Below are 17,522 nucleotides of genomic sequence, written 5' to 3'. Positions count from 1 at the left end.
ATCAATTGCAAGAGCTTGATTGTAGATTTGGTGAAAGGGCAATGGAACTCTTGACACTTAGTTCAGCTTTGGATCCAAATGATGCTTATAAATCATTTAATATTGATGATATATGTAGTCTTGCAGAAAAGTACTATTCTCTTGATTTTTCTGAGCAGGAAAAAATTATTTTGAGATTTCAGTTGAAGCATTTTGAAGTTGATATGCTTAATCATCCGAAACTACAAAAATTGTCTTCCATTGCGGAATTATGTCGAGGATTGATAGAGGCAGGAAAATCAGATACATATTATCTTATTGATAGATTGGTTCGTCTTGTTTTAACTCTTCCAGTGTCTACAGCAACTACCGAACGAGCATTTTCAGCAATGAAAATTGTTAAAACAAGACTTCGTAACAAAATGGAAGATGAGTTTCTTGGAGATAGTTTACTTATCTACATTGAAAGAGAAATTGCTAAAAGTTTCGATTCAGATTTGATACTTGAAGATTTTGTTTCTCTAAGACCTCGTAGAATGCAATTTTAGGCACTTTGTATTTTGTATTTTGCTTTACTTTTGTACTAGTGCCTATATGGTAACTGATATATGAATTTAGCATATATTTATGAAGTCACATAAATATGCTTTTTGTGATACATATATTGTGGTATAATTTCTTTTGATTGAATTTACCATATTATAATAAAAATATAATATAAAAAGAGAACAAAAAAAAAAATTATTTTATTATTTTATTGACGCCCCTGGTATACTAAATTCCTGGCTCCGCCACTGGTGAGAAGCAAAGGGATAAGGATAAAGGCTTGGTCATTGCCTCATTGGTAGTGCCGTAGTGGCCCTAGTGGGGACTTGGGAGTTGGGAAAGATGGGAACTTGAGCTTCAGAATTTGCCACTTGGGAAGGCAGAAGGCTGTTTCATGTTTGGACCACACTCTTTAGACAATACTTGAATTGGGCTCCACACTCCACTTTTGACTGACTCTGTGACGACTGTGAGTAATGAGTATTAGTTAACTTGCTTTATGTTTATAAATATATTTGGTTCTTAGAGACATGAGATACTTGAATAATTAAGGCATCAAATTTGTTTGTTTATTTGTTTATTTGTTTTTTTTTTGCTACTCTCCTGAGTTCTGACCACATGATAGCTTTGCTTACTTTTATTAATTTACATTTGACCCATAAAAACGATAAAACTCAAGAGATACTTTGTATATTATTCACAGTAGTTAATTTGTTTTTAGTATATAAATTCAGGGATATGTTGTCATGACCTGCATATAACAAGACCAATAATCCATAGCCTCAAATGATATCACCCAAAACGATTTAGGCAACAAAGAACAAGCAGAGCCCACAAAAACACCCAGAACATTAGTATAAGTCTCAAGTCTGTTTTTTGTCCTATTAGGAAAAAAATGGAGGATGACAGAATAATTGTTGTTTTTTTTCTATCTTTTATTCTTTTTCCACTCTCTTTTTGTGGCTTCAAGCATACCATTCTACGTGCGATCAAAAGTATGCATAACCATTCTTTAATCCAACCCATGTATCCTCAACTCTATTGGCAGAATAATCATTACAATACTTGTGCAGATAAAAACCTCTATCCTTTAAAAGTATCGCCTACCTTTGAAACCTTCCCCACTAGAACAATATTGAACTTAAAATTGCTAAATTACATTGTGAGATAAATGTATAAAGATTTTTAGGTATCTTTAATTGGGCAATTTGCAAACTCTAATATGATTGACTGAAATTTATGGAGTTTTTTAATTGTGATATATCTCTTATTTTCATCATTTTGTTTATCTTATTCTAATAAAAACAATATTGTTATTTTTTTTGTTAGGTGTGTTTTATATATTTTGGGATTTTGTCAAGCATCAACGAGTTTCAGAAGATTATTGCCAATCTCAAGTTTGTTCTTTTTATAAATTCATTTTAGGCTAATAGCTATCGGAATATGCTAATAATTTTATTATAATATCATTAGAGACTTAGAGTATGTTTCATTAGACATGAATTGTTTAGTATGAGAATTAAAACTAATAGATAAATAATTTTCCAGGTTTCTGAAAATTCTTAGATTACATTATGAGCAAGCCAAAAACAATTGATGCATTTTTTAAGAAAAAAGATGCTGATTCAAATACTAGAATGTCTTCATCGACATCAAATCCTCAAACTTTAGCTCCTGAGCAACGCCCTTCTAAGATGCCAAGAATTGAATCTCAAATAGTTGAGTCATTTGACATTTCTACTCTACAACATGATCCCGGGTTACGTCCTCAAATATGGGAATATCCTGTTAATCAACATGATGAAATTAGATGTGCTTATCTTAAAGTCGGTCCGAATAGGTTCATTCCTTCTAGTAGTTCTGGATATCCGTTTTCGGGAACTGAAAAAAACCGCCGAAGATTTCAATCATCTTGGTTTAAGATGTTTGATTGGTTAGAATATTCTGAGAACAAAGATGCTGCTTATTGTTTACCCTGCTTTCTTTTTGCTAAAAAGCCAACGGGACGGTTTGGAGGTAGTGCATTTACTATTGAAGGATTTCGCAATTGGAAGAAAGTTAATGATGGCACACATTGTTCTTTTTTGGTCCACATGGGAAATGGGCCATGTTCACCTCATAATAATGCTGTTAAGTGTTGTGACAATTTGAAGAATCAATCTCAACATATTGATAAGGTGATAGATAAGCAAACTTCGGAAGAAAAATTGAACAATCGATTGCGATTGAAGACTTCAATCGAATCTATTCGGTATTTAGCATATCAAGGATGTCCTTATAAAGGTCACGATGAAGGTCCCGATTCTAAAAATCGTGGCAATTTTCTTGAGTTGATAAAACTTGTGTCCAATTTCAACGACGATGTTGCTAAGGTTGTTTTAGAAAATGCTCCACAAAATGCAAAATATACTTCACCTCAAGTCCAAAAAGATATTTTACATGTCTTGGCAAAAAGAGTGCGAGATGCAATTCGTGAAGAAATTGGTGATTCAAAATTTTGCATTATTGTTGATGAGGCACGAGATGAGTCTAAGAGAGAACAAATGGCTATTGTTTTGAGATTTGTTAACAAATGTGGTTTTATACAAGAACGCTTCTTTGATATTGTCCAAGTTAAAGATACATCGGCATTGACTTTAAAGGATAAAATATCTGATGTTCTTTCTCAAAATTGTCTTGATATTCAAAGTATTCGTGGACAAGGGTATGATGGTGCTAGCAATATGCGTGGTGAATGGAAAGGATTGCAAGCATTATTTCTTAATGAATGTTCTTGTGCATACTATGTTCATTGTTTTGCACATCGATTACAATTAGCATTAGTTGCTGCATCTCGAGAGGTAACGGTTGTTCATGATTTCTTCTCAAATTTGAATTTCATTATTAATGTGGTTAGTTCTTCATGTAAACGTCATCGTGATTTGCAAGATGCTCAAGAAGCAGATATTGCATATTTGATAGCTATTGAGGAACTTGAAACTGGAAAAGGAGCTAACCAAATTGGCACTTTGAAACGAGCTGGTGATTCTCGTTGGGGTTCTCATTTTTATTCTATTTGTAGCCTACTAAGGCTGTTTAATCCTGCTTGTTCAGTGCTTGAGAAGATTATAAAAGAAGGATCCACTTACTCTCAACGTGGGGATGCTGAAGTTGCTTATGAAATGATTACATCATTCAGATTTATATTCATTTTACATTTGATGAGGGAAATCATGGGTACCACTGATTGTCTTTGTCAACATTTGCAACAAAAATCTCAAGACATCTTGAATGCTATGCAATTAGTTTCTAATACAAAAGTACTCATCCAAAAATTGAGAAATGAAGATTGGGATAATTTTCTTGAGAAAGTAGTCTCTTTCTCTAAGAAATTTGAAATAGACATTCCAGATTTGGGTGCTCGTTATGTTAAAGGCCGAGGTTTCTTCCACGGGATCACATTACGGTGGAACATTATTATCATTTTGATGTATTCAATGCTGCTATAGACTATCAATTGCAAGAGCTTGATTGTAGATTTGGCGAAAGGGCAATGGAACTCTTGACACTTAGTTCAGCTTTGGATCCAATGATGCTTATAAATCATTTAATATTGATGATATATGTAGTCTTGCAGAGAAGTACTATTCTCTTGATTTTTCTGAGCAGGAAAAAATTATTTTGAGATTTCAGTTGAAGCATTTTGAAGTTGATATGCTTAATCATCCGAAACTACAAAAATTGTCTTCCATTGCGGAATTATGTTGAGGATTGATAGAGGCAGGAAAATCAGATACATATTATCTTATTGATACATTGATTCGTCTTGTTTTAACTCTTCCAGTGTCTACAGCAACTACCAAACGAGCATTTTCAGCAATGAAAATTGTTAAAACAAGACTTCGTATCAAAATGGAAGATGAGTTTCTTGGAGATAGTTTACTTATCTACATTGAAAGAGAAATTGTTAAAAGCTTCGATTCAGATTTGATACTTGAAGATTTTGTTTCTCTAAGACCTCGTAGAATGCAATTTTAGGCACTTTGTATTTTGTATTTTGCTTTACTTTTGTACTAGTGCCTATATGGTAACTGATATATGAATTTAGCATATATTTATGAAGTCACATAAATATGCTTTTTGTGATACATATATTGTGGTATAATTTCTTTTGATTGAATTTACCATATTATAATAAAAATATAATATAAAAAGAGAACAAAAAAAAAAATTATTTTATTATTTTATTGACGCCCCTGGTATACTAAATTCCTGGCTCCGCCACTGATTGTAACTACAAAGCAAATTACACTTCCAATAGCGCATTCCCAGTAAATCTCAACATTTCCTTTGCTTACTTAAAAGCTAAAGCGCAAAGCAACGGGTTTTACAATACCAGCACTGGCCAGATTCCGGCGAAGGTGTACAGTCTCTTTCTATGCAGAGCAGATATCTTCCCCGAGTTATGCCAGAATTGCATTATGAACGCCAGCGAAGTCATAAAGAAGATTTGTACAAATCAGGAAGAAGCTTATATAATGTACGATGAGTGTATGTTACGGTACTCGAATCGATCTATATTCTCTGTTATGGAGATATCTCCAAAAATCATGTACTTTGGCTTCTACAATCTTAGCACAGACGTCTCAGACCAATTTAATGCAACTTTGGCGGGTTTGATGGATGGCCTTGTTATGAAAGCTACTTCTTCTAGTGATTTGTTTGCTGATGGAGATGTGAATTATACATCCTTGAGTAGGATATATGGTCTGGTGCAGTGCACCCCGGACATTTCTCCAGTTGATTGCAACACTTGCTTACATGTGTCTGTTGTTGATATACTTTCTCTCTTTGATGGAAAGCAAGGAGGAAGAGTTCTCAGGCCAAGCTGCAATGTTAGGTACGAAATATACCCTTTCTACCAGTCCAGGGCTGCTACAGTACCAGCTACTTCCTCAGCTTCATTGACCAAAAACAGAGGTAAGCTCATGGCTTCAGTCTTCTGAGAATATATCAATGACTCTGTTAATCATATTTACTCATGAATAATATCTAATGCATGTGCGGTGACCTCGTTTAATATTAATGTTTTATGAGGGAGGAACCATGAATCTCTCAAGAGTTTGTCGGGGAAAAATCCTTCTCTAATTGATGTTATCTGATCTGAACCTGTGCATGTTTTGTTTTTGTTTTTAACATCAAAACCGATTTACAAGCGCAGGCATCAAAGGAACACGATCACACAAGCAACAAAACAAATTATTGTTCCATAATTGATTGTCAAGTCTTAGATTCTAAGTAGCACGGTAACAGGACTTGGAGTCTTGAACCAATTCGTGAAAGAGTTTGAGGAGAAGCTTTTGGTTGCATAACCAAAACAGAGGTGATGTTTCTTATTATGCAACCAAAATAGAGGTGACGTTCTTATATATAACCGGAGAACCAGAGAGTAGTTTACAAGGTCATGATTTAGATACGGTAAAACACAAATGGAAACCCACGTGTATGTGATACAACGACGCCGCCATGCCTCCTCATTTGTTTTTCCCACTCTCTCAATATATCTCCCTTCTCTCCACGGCAGATTGAAGAAAGCAGAAGAAGGAGAAGAGAAAGAAAAGGCCGGAGAAGAGAAGAAGAAAAAGAAAAAGAAAGGGAGAAGAGAAGAAGAAGAGAAGCAGAAGAAAAAAAGAAAATAAAAAGGAGATTGAAGATCAGAAGAAGAGAAGATTAGAAGAGAGAGAGAGAGAGAAAAGTGAGAGCTGGAGAAAATTTTCTCCAGCTCTCACCATGGTGCAGATCAATCTACACCATGGTGTGGTGCAGATCGTGCAGATCGATCTGTGTTTCTCGCAGAAACACAGATCTGCACGTACGGCCGTGCGTGCAGAGGAATTCAAAAAAAAAATTAATAATTTAATTTAATTAATAATTAAAAATTCCAGAAATTTTTTTTAAAAAAAATTAATTAATTTTTTATTTAATTTTTCAATTTTTTGACGTGGGTCAGAACTACCACATCAGAAATTTCTGACGTGGTAGTTCTCCCACATCAGAAAATTTTCTGACGTGGGAGAACTGCAACGTCAGGAAATTTTTTGACGTTGCAGAACTTCACACGTCAGAATTTTCTGACGTGGCATTTCTGCCACGTCAGAAAATTTATTCTGACGTGCGACAAAGTAAAACGTCAGAATTTTCTGACGTTTTACCCACCGATGCGTCAGGAAAATTCTTTTCCTGACACCTACACTTCTGACAATCAACACACGTTAGAAACGACCCGTCAGAAAAATTTTCTGACGAGTCAGACATTAGAAAACGTCAAAAATCTCCAGTCAAAAAAAATTGTTTTTTTTTGTAGTGCAAGGAGTATAAATTATATATTATGCACACTCCTTAGCTTAATGATTGGTTTTTAACTTAGTGTTTGAAAGTATTTTTCATTGATTTTTCATTTTTTCTTCTATTTTGATCGAGAGTGAAAAAAACCGTTGTTTATAACTTTTTTTCTTTTGTCCTATTGGATTAAAAAAAAAAAAATTTAAGCAATAGATGATTGGAATGGGCGAATAGAGAGGAATGATTTATTAGTTATTATTTTATTATATCTTACGTATGGTTTATAGGATACCAAATGATTTCTAATGATGTGATAAATTAATAATCGCGATGATGTTGCAATTAACTAGTAGTGGAGAGTGCGATATATGAGTAAACTACTAATCTATTATACCAGTTTGTAAAATAAAATTTTAAAACTTTTTTTTTTTTTTTTTTTTTTTTAAAAAAATTTAGAAATTCAACATTTTTATTTTCCACGCACAGGGTTTTTTACAAAATCGATTTATATTTATTAAAAATTTTTAAGAGGATTTTTTTTGCATTTTGGAAAAAGTGTGATAGCGTGACATAAAAGTGGAATAAGTTTTGAATTTTTTGTAAATGAAAAAATTTATTTGTTAATGTTTTGATTTTTTAGAAAGAAATAATTTATTTTATTTTTTATTTTTTTAAATGTTTGGTTAGCTGTGTAGAATGCCCATCAAATTTGGTTAGTTAATTAGTACTCTACAGCAAAAATATTTTCGGAAAAATCTGCTCAGATGTTGACCGAACTAACCAATTTGAACGTTCTTACATATTGCGTTTTCCTTACGACGAAGACAAAATATGCTGACCTTCCTGTGAATCGTCCCTTGACGTAAACAGTAGAGGTATTATTTATGAGATCGAGCAATCTTCTTATTTCAATGCCCCTCAACCCCAAAAATAGACGGCATTAAAAGCCATAGCTGAAAGGCCAGAAGCAAGAGGTTAATGGTGATGATAACAATGGGCTCGCCTGGCTTCAACCTCTGCTTGACGACCCTTTTTGTTCTCCCCTTACTGATCGCCTTCCTTAGCCAGACCAGAACTGAGGCTGCTGCAACTTACCTCTACCACGATTGCCCAAACGCAACCAATTTCACCGCCAACAGCACTTATGAAAACAACCGCAACCACCTCCTCGCTTCCCTCTCCTCCAACGCCACCCGAGCCACGGGATTCTACAACACCACCGCCTCAACGCCCAACTCCGTCGACACGGTCTACGGCCTCTTCCTCTGCCGCGGCGACATCTCCGCTGCCGCCTGCCGAGACTGCGTTTCCAGCGCAACTGAAGACGTGGTCGAACGCTGCCCCAAGGCAAAAGACGCCGTGGCTTGGTACGAATACTGCATGTTACGCTACGCAAAGCAGTATTTCTTCTCCAGCATGGTCACCGACCCGGGCATTTACATGTGGAACACGATTAATGTGTCGGAGCCGAGCCGGTTTGACCAGCTGGTGATGACAACGATGAACGACATGGCAAGCGGGATTTCCAACGTTGGGGCCGGAGCCAAGAAGTTTGGCACGAAAGAAGCCAACTTCACAGCGTTGCAATCGCTGTACACCCTTGCCCAGTGCACGCCGGACATCTCGCGCTCCGATTGCAATAGCTGTCTCCAGAGAGCGAGAGCGCTTCTGCCGGGTTGTTGTGGGGGAAAGCAAGGGGGCAGAGTTCTGTTTCCTAGTTGTAACGTTAGGTTTGAAGTTTACCCGTTTTACCAGTCACTAAACACATCGGCGCCAACGCCTTCTACTCCGGCACTTGTTCCTCCACCCCCGGGATCGGTAACAGCACCCAAAGGTAAAGTTTTTTCCTTCTCTTTTCTTTTCTCTTTTTTTTTTTTAAAGGATATATTTGGAGTTGAAAATCAACATAGACGATCGAATACTGGTCTGAGCTCTTAGGAGCATACATGAGTATTGAGTAGCATATATTTTCGATCTCTTGTTTTTTTTGGTGTTTTACTGTTTTCTCTCCTTATTTTTCTTAAGTTTAGTGCCTTTTTTCCGGTTTTGTATTCAAAAGATTTTTGCTGCTGAAAGTATGACTGCTCTTTAATTGATCTTAATTATTGATACTGTTAAACCCTTTTCTCTGAGATATTGTAGCGGTATGTGTGGAAAAAAATATATATTTAGTATAAAAAGGTGACCTGAAATTTTTTATTTAAATAATAATAAAAAATATAATATAAAAAATAAAAAAAGTGAGAATATTTTAATGTTGACTTTTTATTCAAAAAAAAAAAAATGAAATTAATAGTATTAAGGGGAAAAAAAAAAACGCGGTTTCAGAAACTGTGCATTATGTGTTTGTCTGTGTTTTCGGATAAGGGTGAAAAGGAGGAATTGGGGCCGGGGGAATTATATATCACTTTGTACGAGCCATTCGCATTTCAGAAGATTGGAAAAATTAGGTAACACTCACTCATGCAGGATGTGAAAGTCACGACAAATTAAGTAAGTTAATTATTGAAAGTGGGTCAGCTTATGAGTCAAATATAAACAGAACATCAATCCACTAATTAGCCATCACAAGCACCAGATCAATTATTTTCTTGTCTGCATCGAAGAAGTTACCTACGAAAACGGGAAAAAAGATGAGGTGATCATTAGCTTGATTTCATGATTTCAGCCATTTAAATTTAATGAAGTTCTTTGTATCAAGCCAAACTTCTAAGATAGTATGTGATGCTACCAATTTATATATATATATATATATATATATATATGTTGCTTACTTTTAGTTTCTACTTTAGAATATTAGTTATTGTTTTGCCACCCTTGATAGTTAATTTAAGCAAGTAATGTTAAGTACCATCTTTTTATCCTTCTAAAATTCTCTTAAAGCTGATGTGGCTTTCAAAATTACTATTGAATCAAAATTCAAGTATGATTCATCTAAAATTTAGTGGTGATTTTAAAGTTTCTTTGGATTGGATTAAGAAGTATAAAAAGTACTTTTAATACTTTAAAAGTTGTGTTAAACAAAAAGTTCGTATGTTTGATAAAAAAATATTCAAAACGCACTTTCAAAAAAAGTTTAAAATTGAAGATTTTTTCTAAAAAATTCTTTTTTACTTTAAATGCTTTACTTTTCAACACAATCCTAAACATGCTCTTAATTAAGATAATCTACTGCATGTCATATTTAATTAGAAGCACTTCTACTTATAAATCATCTTGCATTCTAGCTTATCAACGCAAGTAAAAATTGTTGATGCAGGAAAAGATACAATCTCAGTGTTGACAATTGTTGCCATTGTCGGTCCGATTTCTGTCTCGATTGTGCTGTTTGTTATCGGCTACTGCTTTGTAATTAATAGGAGAGCAAGAAAAAAGTACAATGCTATACAGCAAGAGAATGGTAAACAATACATAATTTTGATTTTGTGCATTAATCTCATATTTCCTGATGTTTAACTTGTTATTACTTACATTTACCGTTTTGTGGTGTAGCTGCGCATGCAAATGATGATATTTCAACTGTAGAGTCCTTGCAATTTGATCTTGCTACAATTGAAATTTCCACCAACAAGTTTTCAGATGATAATAAGCTTGGTGAAGGCGGATTCGGCGTCGTTTACAAGGTACAAGATTCCTTTTCCTTGTTTGTTTACTTTTGTAAAGTTTCTAATAATTTAAGTTCACAAAAATTTAGTGCATCAAAATCTGACATTTCTGAAGCATTTGATGTTTGGATTATATGAACCGTAAATGGCAAATTGTTCTAATGACTAGTTAAAGTACATATTCAGGGTGTACTGCCTAATGGACAAGAAATAGCTGTGAAGAGGCTGTCGAGAACCTCTGGGCAAGGAAAAGAAGAATTTAAAACTGAGATGATATTAGTAGCCAAGCTTCAACACAGAAATCTCGTAAGGCTATTGGGATTTTGCTTGCATGGAGAGGAAAAGATACTTATCTATGAATTTGTGCTCAACAAAAGCCTTGACTACTTTTTATATGGTTTGTCCCTTATGAACATATGTCTAATTTTCTTGTATGTCATATGAAATGCAAGGCTTTACAATCCATTTAAGAAAGGCTCAACTTACAATTAGTGTTTTTTTTTTTTTTTTTCCCCTTGGCAAATAGGATGTCATTTTCTTAATTAACTATTAACAAATTTATTGAGTGTAGTTGAACTAACAAGAGATAAATAGATTAAATTGTTTTTCTATATTAGTATTTAGTTCATTTGAGTTTTACTTTTCAATTAGATGGATAAGTTAAATATTTATCTTACTTGAGTTGATTATATATTCTAACCTGAATATTGAGTTTTGATGAATGTACAGAACCTGCAAGTCAAGGACAACTAGATTGGTCGAGTCGTTATAATATTATTGGAGGGATCGCTCGAGGGCTTCTTTATCTTCACGAAGATTCTCGACTTAGAATTATACATCGTGATCTTAAAGCCAGTAACATTTTGTTAGATGGAGTTATGAATGCAAAAATTTCAGATTTTGGTATGGCAAAGATTTTTGGAGTTGATCAAACTCAAGGAAACACCAGTAGAGTTGTTGGCACATAGTAAGTTTTTAATGTTTGCCCATTTCTGCAACTAAAATGATTTTTGTAAGAGAATTAAAGACATGGTTTTAGAATCAATATAGGTTAATTGATTTTTTTACTGTACTAACAAATTAACTATAGTTAATGGGAAAAGGTTTTTTTTAAAAGGCCAATCTAATATACTAGAAATTTGCTTTAGAGATGCATGCTTTTCGCTCTAACCTTCATGGCAGCATGAATGCATCTGTGGATTCATGTTGTTAATTAAATATGTTATGTGCATTGCATTGTTTACATAAGCAAGTGAGGACGACTTTCTTACAAATAATATTGTTGTATCCATGATGCTGGTTTGTAGTGGTTATATGGCTCCAGAATATGCTATGCATGGACAGTTCTCTGTAAAGTCCGACGTTTATAGTTTTGGTGTCCTAATTCTTGAAATCGTAAGTGGCAAGAAAGTCAGTTCTTTCTATCAATCAGATAGTGACGAAGACCTTTTGAGCTTTGTAAGTAGTATGAACCAAATATTCTGATGTTGTTTTCCTATGTTAATGCAAACATCATCACATCCATGTAATATTGTACCATTACTTATCTAATTGGTGCAGGCTTGGAAACACTGGACGGATGGAACGCCCTTGCAAGTGTTGGATCCAAATATGGGAAATTCTTACTCAAGAGATCAAGTCATCAGATGTCTCCATATTGGTGTACTCTCTGTACAGGATGATCCAACTGAAAGACCCACAATGGCATCCATAGTTCTCATGCTGAACAGTCAATCTGTTTCTTTGCCATCATCACTTCCTCGACAACCAGTATATTTCCTTCATAGTCGAACGGGACAAAAGCCTTTAATGGAGCAAGAGTCAGATCAATCTACAAGCAAATCAATACCAATGTCTGTAAATGAAGTATCTATTACTGAATTATACCCTCGATAGTGTTGATAGTAAGAACTAGGATCCTTTCCAGTTCAAAAGAACAGAAGAAGAGCCGGTTACTTAAAACATGAGGGTAAAATGATCCAAACAAAAACTAAAATTAGCATTTTGCCCTCATAATAGAAGTAATCGGTTCCTCTCCAATTCGTTTGAACTAGCTAGAGATCATCTAGGTTCGAGTAGTAAGGACATTACAAGAATTAATAAATGTTTATTAAGTCATTGTACTTGAACTGTGAGTTGGATATTGTGAGTATTAATAAAAAATTTGAACTTCATGAATGATAGGGGTGAATGCCAATCAAAGGCTTTGGCTTTTTTCACAGGACGTCAATTAATTTTCATATGAAATGGTCAAAGGTCCACTCCATCAAATGGTATCAAAGTCAAGGTTGTGGGTTTGAGTTACGGAACGTCACGTTGATGGAATTATTGTTGAGGTGTAATAGTAGCACTATGCTCATGCGAACGGCTCTTATGCCTTGCAGGGTGCGATTTTGAATGCTAGAAAAAGCTTTAACTTTTTTCAATTGATGTCAATTAATTTTCAGATAAAATTGTCAACGGTCTGATCCACCATTGAACGGAGTAATAAGCTTGCAATCCAATATGTATAATTCACCGGAATTTGTAGTCGCTAGAAAAAGAAAGCCTATTTGCATTACCGTGATCATAAGACCTTGGCGATTTAGGACGGCGCGGCTCTCTATGTTCTGATTTGAGTTGGGGTTGGGACTTGGGAGCAAAAACACCATGGAAAAAAGCTCTATGAATTTGAAACGGACAAAATACTTCAGGTCCTCTTCTAGAGTCCAGACTGATCGAATTTACAGCAAATAAGGTCCTTAAATTAGGGTGGACAATTTTTAAAACCAAATGCAACTTTAACATAAATTTAATATAAAATTAGTGAATTATGATCGAAAGGCTTAACTCATTTAATTAAATTGAGAAAATTATAGTTGACCTATATAGTTTTATATACATGCATAAACTATTAAATTGAGAAGATTATGGTTGACATATATAGTTTTATATACATGCATAAACTATTGAAAGAGAGTTTGAGCTCATACTTTTTTTTTTTGAACAGAAATCTATAGATTTCATTGATAAAAGATCAAGAGTATAAAACTCTTATAACACAGAGCATCCAGCTCTGAAAAATTATAGCAAAATGTTACGAGGTTACAAAGTCACAAATACAACCATAAATTCTTACAATCAAGTACATATCTATGACTTCAAGCTTCCGTTGCCCCATGTACAACTACAATTAAGGAATAGATCTGTTCCGAGAAGACTAGATCGAGGACATGAGTTGCCCAAATACAAAAAAAAAAAAACAAAAACAAAAAACAAAAAACCCAAACCAACAAAAAACTAAAAATTCAGCCATAAGAGATAAATCCACACACCGATCTACTCCTCCTCTACCCTAAGGTCAAGAGACAATTCACATCGTCGACCCAAAAGGCCAAGACAAAAAGAATAAAAAAAATCAAAAGAAAAACTAAAAAAAAAAAAAAAAAAATCTCAACAAGCAGCAGTTAAGGAGCACGACATCGTAGACATTCTCAGGAAGATACGCCTTGGCTGATGAAGAGATCTAAGTTTGAAAGAACTATATCTAGATCTACAAACTATATCTAAAACACACTCACTAGAAACGGTGACCCGAAGAGACCACGAAGAAGACACTGAGCACTAATACCAGGGAAAAGGGAGGAGGGAAGATCTTCCCTCCGACCTTTTAGTTTGAGCTCATACTTGAGTGAACGTATTAAAGTATTAATTAAATAATTAAATTTACATCTACCTATCAACCTAATTTTTTGAAATAAATAGTAATTTAATATGCAATAACTATCTTTAGAGAGCGATAGCGAGTTTGCCGGGTTGGTGTGGGGGAAAGCGGGCAGAGTTCTCTTTGGTAGCTAGTTGTAAGGTTAGGTTTGAAGTTTACCCGTTTTACCGGTCAGTAAACTTTTTCCTTTTCCTAATTTTTTTTCTTTTAATTTTTTATTTTGGATCGAAATGACTTTGAAAATTACCATAAATAGATACTGGAATGAGCTCATTGGAGCATGAGTAGCATTTCTTGGGGGGCCATTTCTCTTTTGTTTTTCGGTGTTTTACTGCTTTCTCTCCTAGAATTACCATATATTCTTCAAAACCCGGAAAAAGGCACTAAATTCGCACTAAAAAAATAAAAAATAGTGATTCGCATTTTTTTTTTTTAATTGAATTTGGAAAATGTTTATAAGGGAGGATTCTTAATTACCTCTCCGTCACTTGTGATCCGAAAGGAAGAGAGTGGAAAATCTTAAATAACAAAAAATTGAAAAAATGGGTAAACTCCTCAACAATAAACCCAAAACGAAAGAACAATACAAAATTACAAACAAATAATAAAAAATAGGACAAACAAGTGTCATAATCCTCTCAATAGGGCCACATATAATGGTAACAGAAGCAAAATAGGTACCGATTAGATAAAAATGCACCTATATATTTCTTAATAAAACAAAAATATCTCTTCAAATTTGAATATATATATATATATATATATATATATATATATATATATATATATATTTTACTGAAAAAAGAAAAAAGAAAAAAAAGTTTTTTTTTTCCTACTTAAATTTAGAGTGTGACGTGAATTTCAAAGGAACAATGCTCCACGGCTTGATTTGAATGTGAAAATGGTCCCAGCGCAGCCATCTTTGAATGTAATGGCCCCTAGACTTAATTTTGTCAGTCGTCCCCCGTACGACAAAGGCTTTTATGGCGTGACAGACACAGACACAGACACAGACACGCAGATTTTGAAGTTCAAACCCCACAAAACGCTAAAACGACGACCCAACGGGATCTGTTCAAAACTGAAATTTTGCTTTTATTATTTTTGATATTATTGTTAACTTTTTTCTTTGTATAATCTGAAGACATACAAAATTTATAGGATTGCAAATTATTGTACACATGTTTAGCTCGATGACGCTCTTTAACTTAGTGTTTGAAAGTATTTTCAATTAATTTTTATTTTTTTATTTTTTTATTTTTTATTTTAATTTCGATCTAGAGTGAAAAAAGAAAAATAAAAAATTAAGTGATAGATGATTGGAATGGGGGAAATAGAGAGAAAGGATTTATTAGTTATTATTTTATTATATCTTACGTACGGTTTATAGGATACCAAGTGATTTATAATGATGTGATAAAATAATCGCGATGATCATGTTGCAATTAACTCGTAGCGGAGAGTGCGATGTATGAGTAAAGTACTAAACTACTAATCTATTATGCCAGTTTGTAAAATAAAATTCTAAATTTTTTATTTTTTATTTTTAGAAGAAATTTAACATTTTTTATTTTCCACAAACAGGGTTTTTACAAAATCGATTTATATTTATTAAAAATGGGATTATGTGAGATGCATGACTTGACGAATGCTGCGTGATATGCTCGATAGGGTCGCTGATAATGTTATAGACAGTCTTCGTCAGACTACATCAAAGAGTTTGTTTGGTCCCCGCCAGCTGGCTCTTGTCCGGTTCGGATAAACATCCAGTCACTAGCAAAAATAATTAATGGATCCTAATTAATGTTAATTTCTGCATGTATTAATATCCTCTTTCTCAAATCCCATAGCTGCAAAGATCGATCTTGGTAGTTGCTCCTCTCCTTGCTATAATCGCCTTTCTTAGCCAAACCGGAACTGAAATTGCTGCAACTAATTACCACTACCATGATTGCCCAAACACAACGACTTTGGCCTCTAATGCCAACATGTTAAATTATTATTTATTTTAAAAGTTTAATTAGTACTCTACAGCAAAATTTTTTACTAAAAAATCTGCTCAGATGTTGACCGAACTAACCAATTTGAATGTTCTTGATTATTACGTTTTCCTAACGACGAAGATAAAATATGCTGACCTTCTTTATTGAGTAGCGCTTGTGAGATGTGAATCATCCCTTGACGTAAAGAGTAGAGGGGTTATTTATTAGAGCAATCATCTTATTCAATGCTCCTCAACTCCAAAAATACAAGGCATTAAAATCCTTAGCTGAAAGGCCAGAGGCAAGAAGTTGGTGATGATAATTGCTAACATTGGGCTCGCCTGGCTTCAATCTCTGCGCCACGACCCTTTTTGTTCTCTCCATACTGATTAGCTTCTTCCTTAGCCAAACCGGAACAGAAGCTGCTCCAATTTACGTCTACCATGTCTGCCCAAACACAACCACTTTCACCGCCAACCGCACCTACCAATCCAACCTCAATCGCCTCCTCGCCTCCCTCACCTCCAACGCCAACCGCAGCACGGGGTTCTACAACACCACAGTGTCGTCCGGGAACTCCGTCGACACGGTCTACGGCCTCTTCCTCTGCCGGGGCGATCTCACTGCCAACGCCTGCCGAGACTGCGCTGCCTATGCAACCAAAGACGTGGTGGATCGCTGCCCCAATGAGAAAGTGGCCGTGGCTGGGTACGACGAGTGTATGTTACGGTGCTCAAATCAGGCTATCTTCTCCCGCATGGTCACCGACCCTAAAATTCTCCTGACGAACGTACAGAAAATATCGGAGCAAAACCGGTTTGCCCTGCTGGTGAGGACAACGATGAACGATTTGGCAAGTGAGGTTTCAAATGTTGGGTCTGGGGCCAAGAAGTTTGGGACAAAAGAAGCGAATTTCACAGCGTTGCAAACGCTGTACACCCTTGCCCAGTGCACGCCGGACCTGTCGGGTTCCGATTGCAATAGGTGTCTCCAGATAGCGATATCGAATGTGGTGGATTGTTGCGGGGGAAAGCTAGGGGCCAGAGCTCTGTTTCCTAGCTGTAACGCTAGGTTTGAAACTCTCCAGTTTTACCAGTCAGTAGCAACTGTTCCTCCACCTCCTGGATCAGTAGCAGCACCAGTTCCTCCACCTCCTGGATCAGTATCAACACCCAAAGGTAAAGTTTTTTCCTTCTCTTTTCTTTTCTGTTTTTTAGGATATATATTTGGCGTTGAAAAATCGACATAGATGAATGCGGGAGACTGGAGTGAGACCTTGAGCATGAGTAGCATTTTCTCCTGTATTTTTTTTTTTCTTGGTGTTTTAATGCTTTCTCTCCTTTCTTTTTCTTAAATTTAGTGACTTTTCCGGTTTTTTATTCAAAA

At 35.1% G+C, this 17,522-nt stretch overlaps 3 protein-coding genes and 1 pseudogene across 3 annotated transcripts in view; all 4 read left to right on the top strand.

Annotated features, from left to right (window-relative positions):
* The first annotated feature begins 2,162 nt into the window (after window positions 1–2,162).
* Window positions 2,163–4,542, top strand: LOC132170069 (uncharacterized; annotated as a pseudogene).
* Window positions 4,543–4,985: 443 nt separating this feature from the next.
* Window positions 4,986–5,510, top strand: LOC132170068 (cysteine-rich receptor-like protein kinase 25). The gene has a single exon (XM_059580979.1). The coding sequence runs from the start codon at window positions 4,986–4,988 to the stop codon at window positions 5,508–5,510; it is 525 nt and encodes a 174-aa protein (XP_059436962.1).
* A 2,266-nt stretch (window positions 5,511–7,776) lies between these two features.
* Window positions 7,777–12,587, top strand: LOC132172012 (cysteine-rich receptor-like protein kinase 10). The gene is made up of 7 exons (XM_059583434.1): window positions 7,777–8,680; window positions 10,106–10,246; window positions 10,339–10,469; window positions 10,638–10,848; window positions 11,181–11,418; window positions 11,759–11,909; window positions 12,012–12,587. Exons 1-7 carry the CDS (start codon window positions 7,825–7,827, stop codon window positions 12,345–12,347), a joined length of 2,064 nt encoding a protein of 687 aa, XP_059439417.1. The 5' UTR covers window positions 7,777–7,824; the 3' UTR covers window positions 12,348–12,587.
* Window positions 12,588–16,344: 3,757 nt separating this feature from the next.
* LOC132170067 (uncharacterized) overlaps window positions 16,345–17,522 on the top strand; it is a 9,612-nt gene continuing 8,434 nt past the window's right edge. Inside the window, exon 1 of the mRNA XM_059580978.1 lies at window positions 16,345–17,314. Within this exon, the coding sequence (XP_059436961.1) occupies window positions 16,858–17,314 (457 nt within the window). The 5' untranslated portion in view covers window positions 16,345–16,857. The remainder of the gene's footprint in view (window positions 17,315–17,522) is intronic.

This window comes from Corylus avellana, chromosome ca2 (genome assembly GCF_901000735.1).
Source record: "Corylus avellana chromosome ca2, CavTom2PMs-1.0".
Lineage (NCBI taxonomy): Eukaryota > Viridiplantae > Streptophyta > Magnoliopsida > Fagales > Betulaceae > Corylus > Corylus avellana.
Note: the sequence above shows the minus strand (reverse complement) of the source record. Positions and strands in the feature narration are given on the sequence as shown.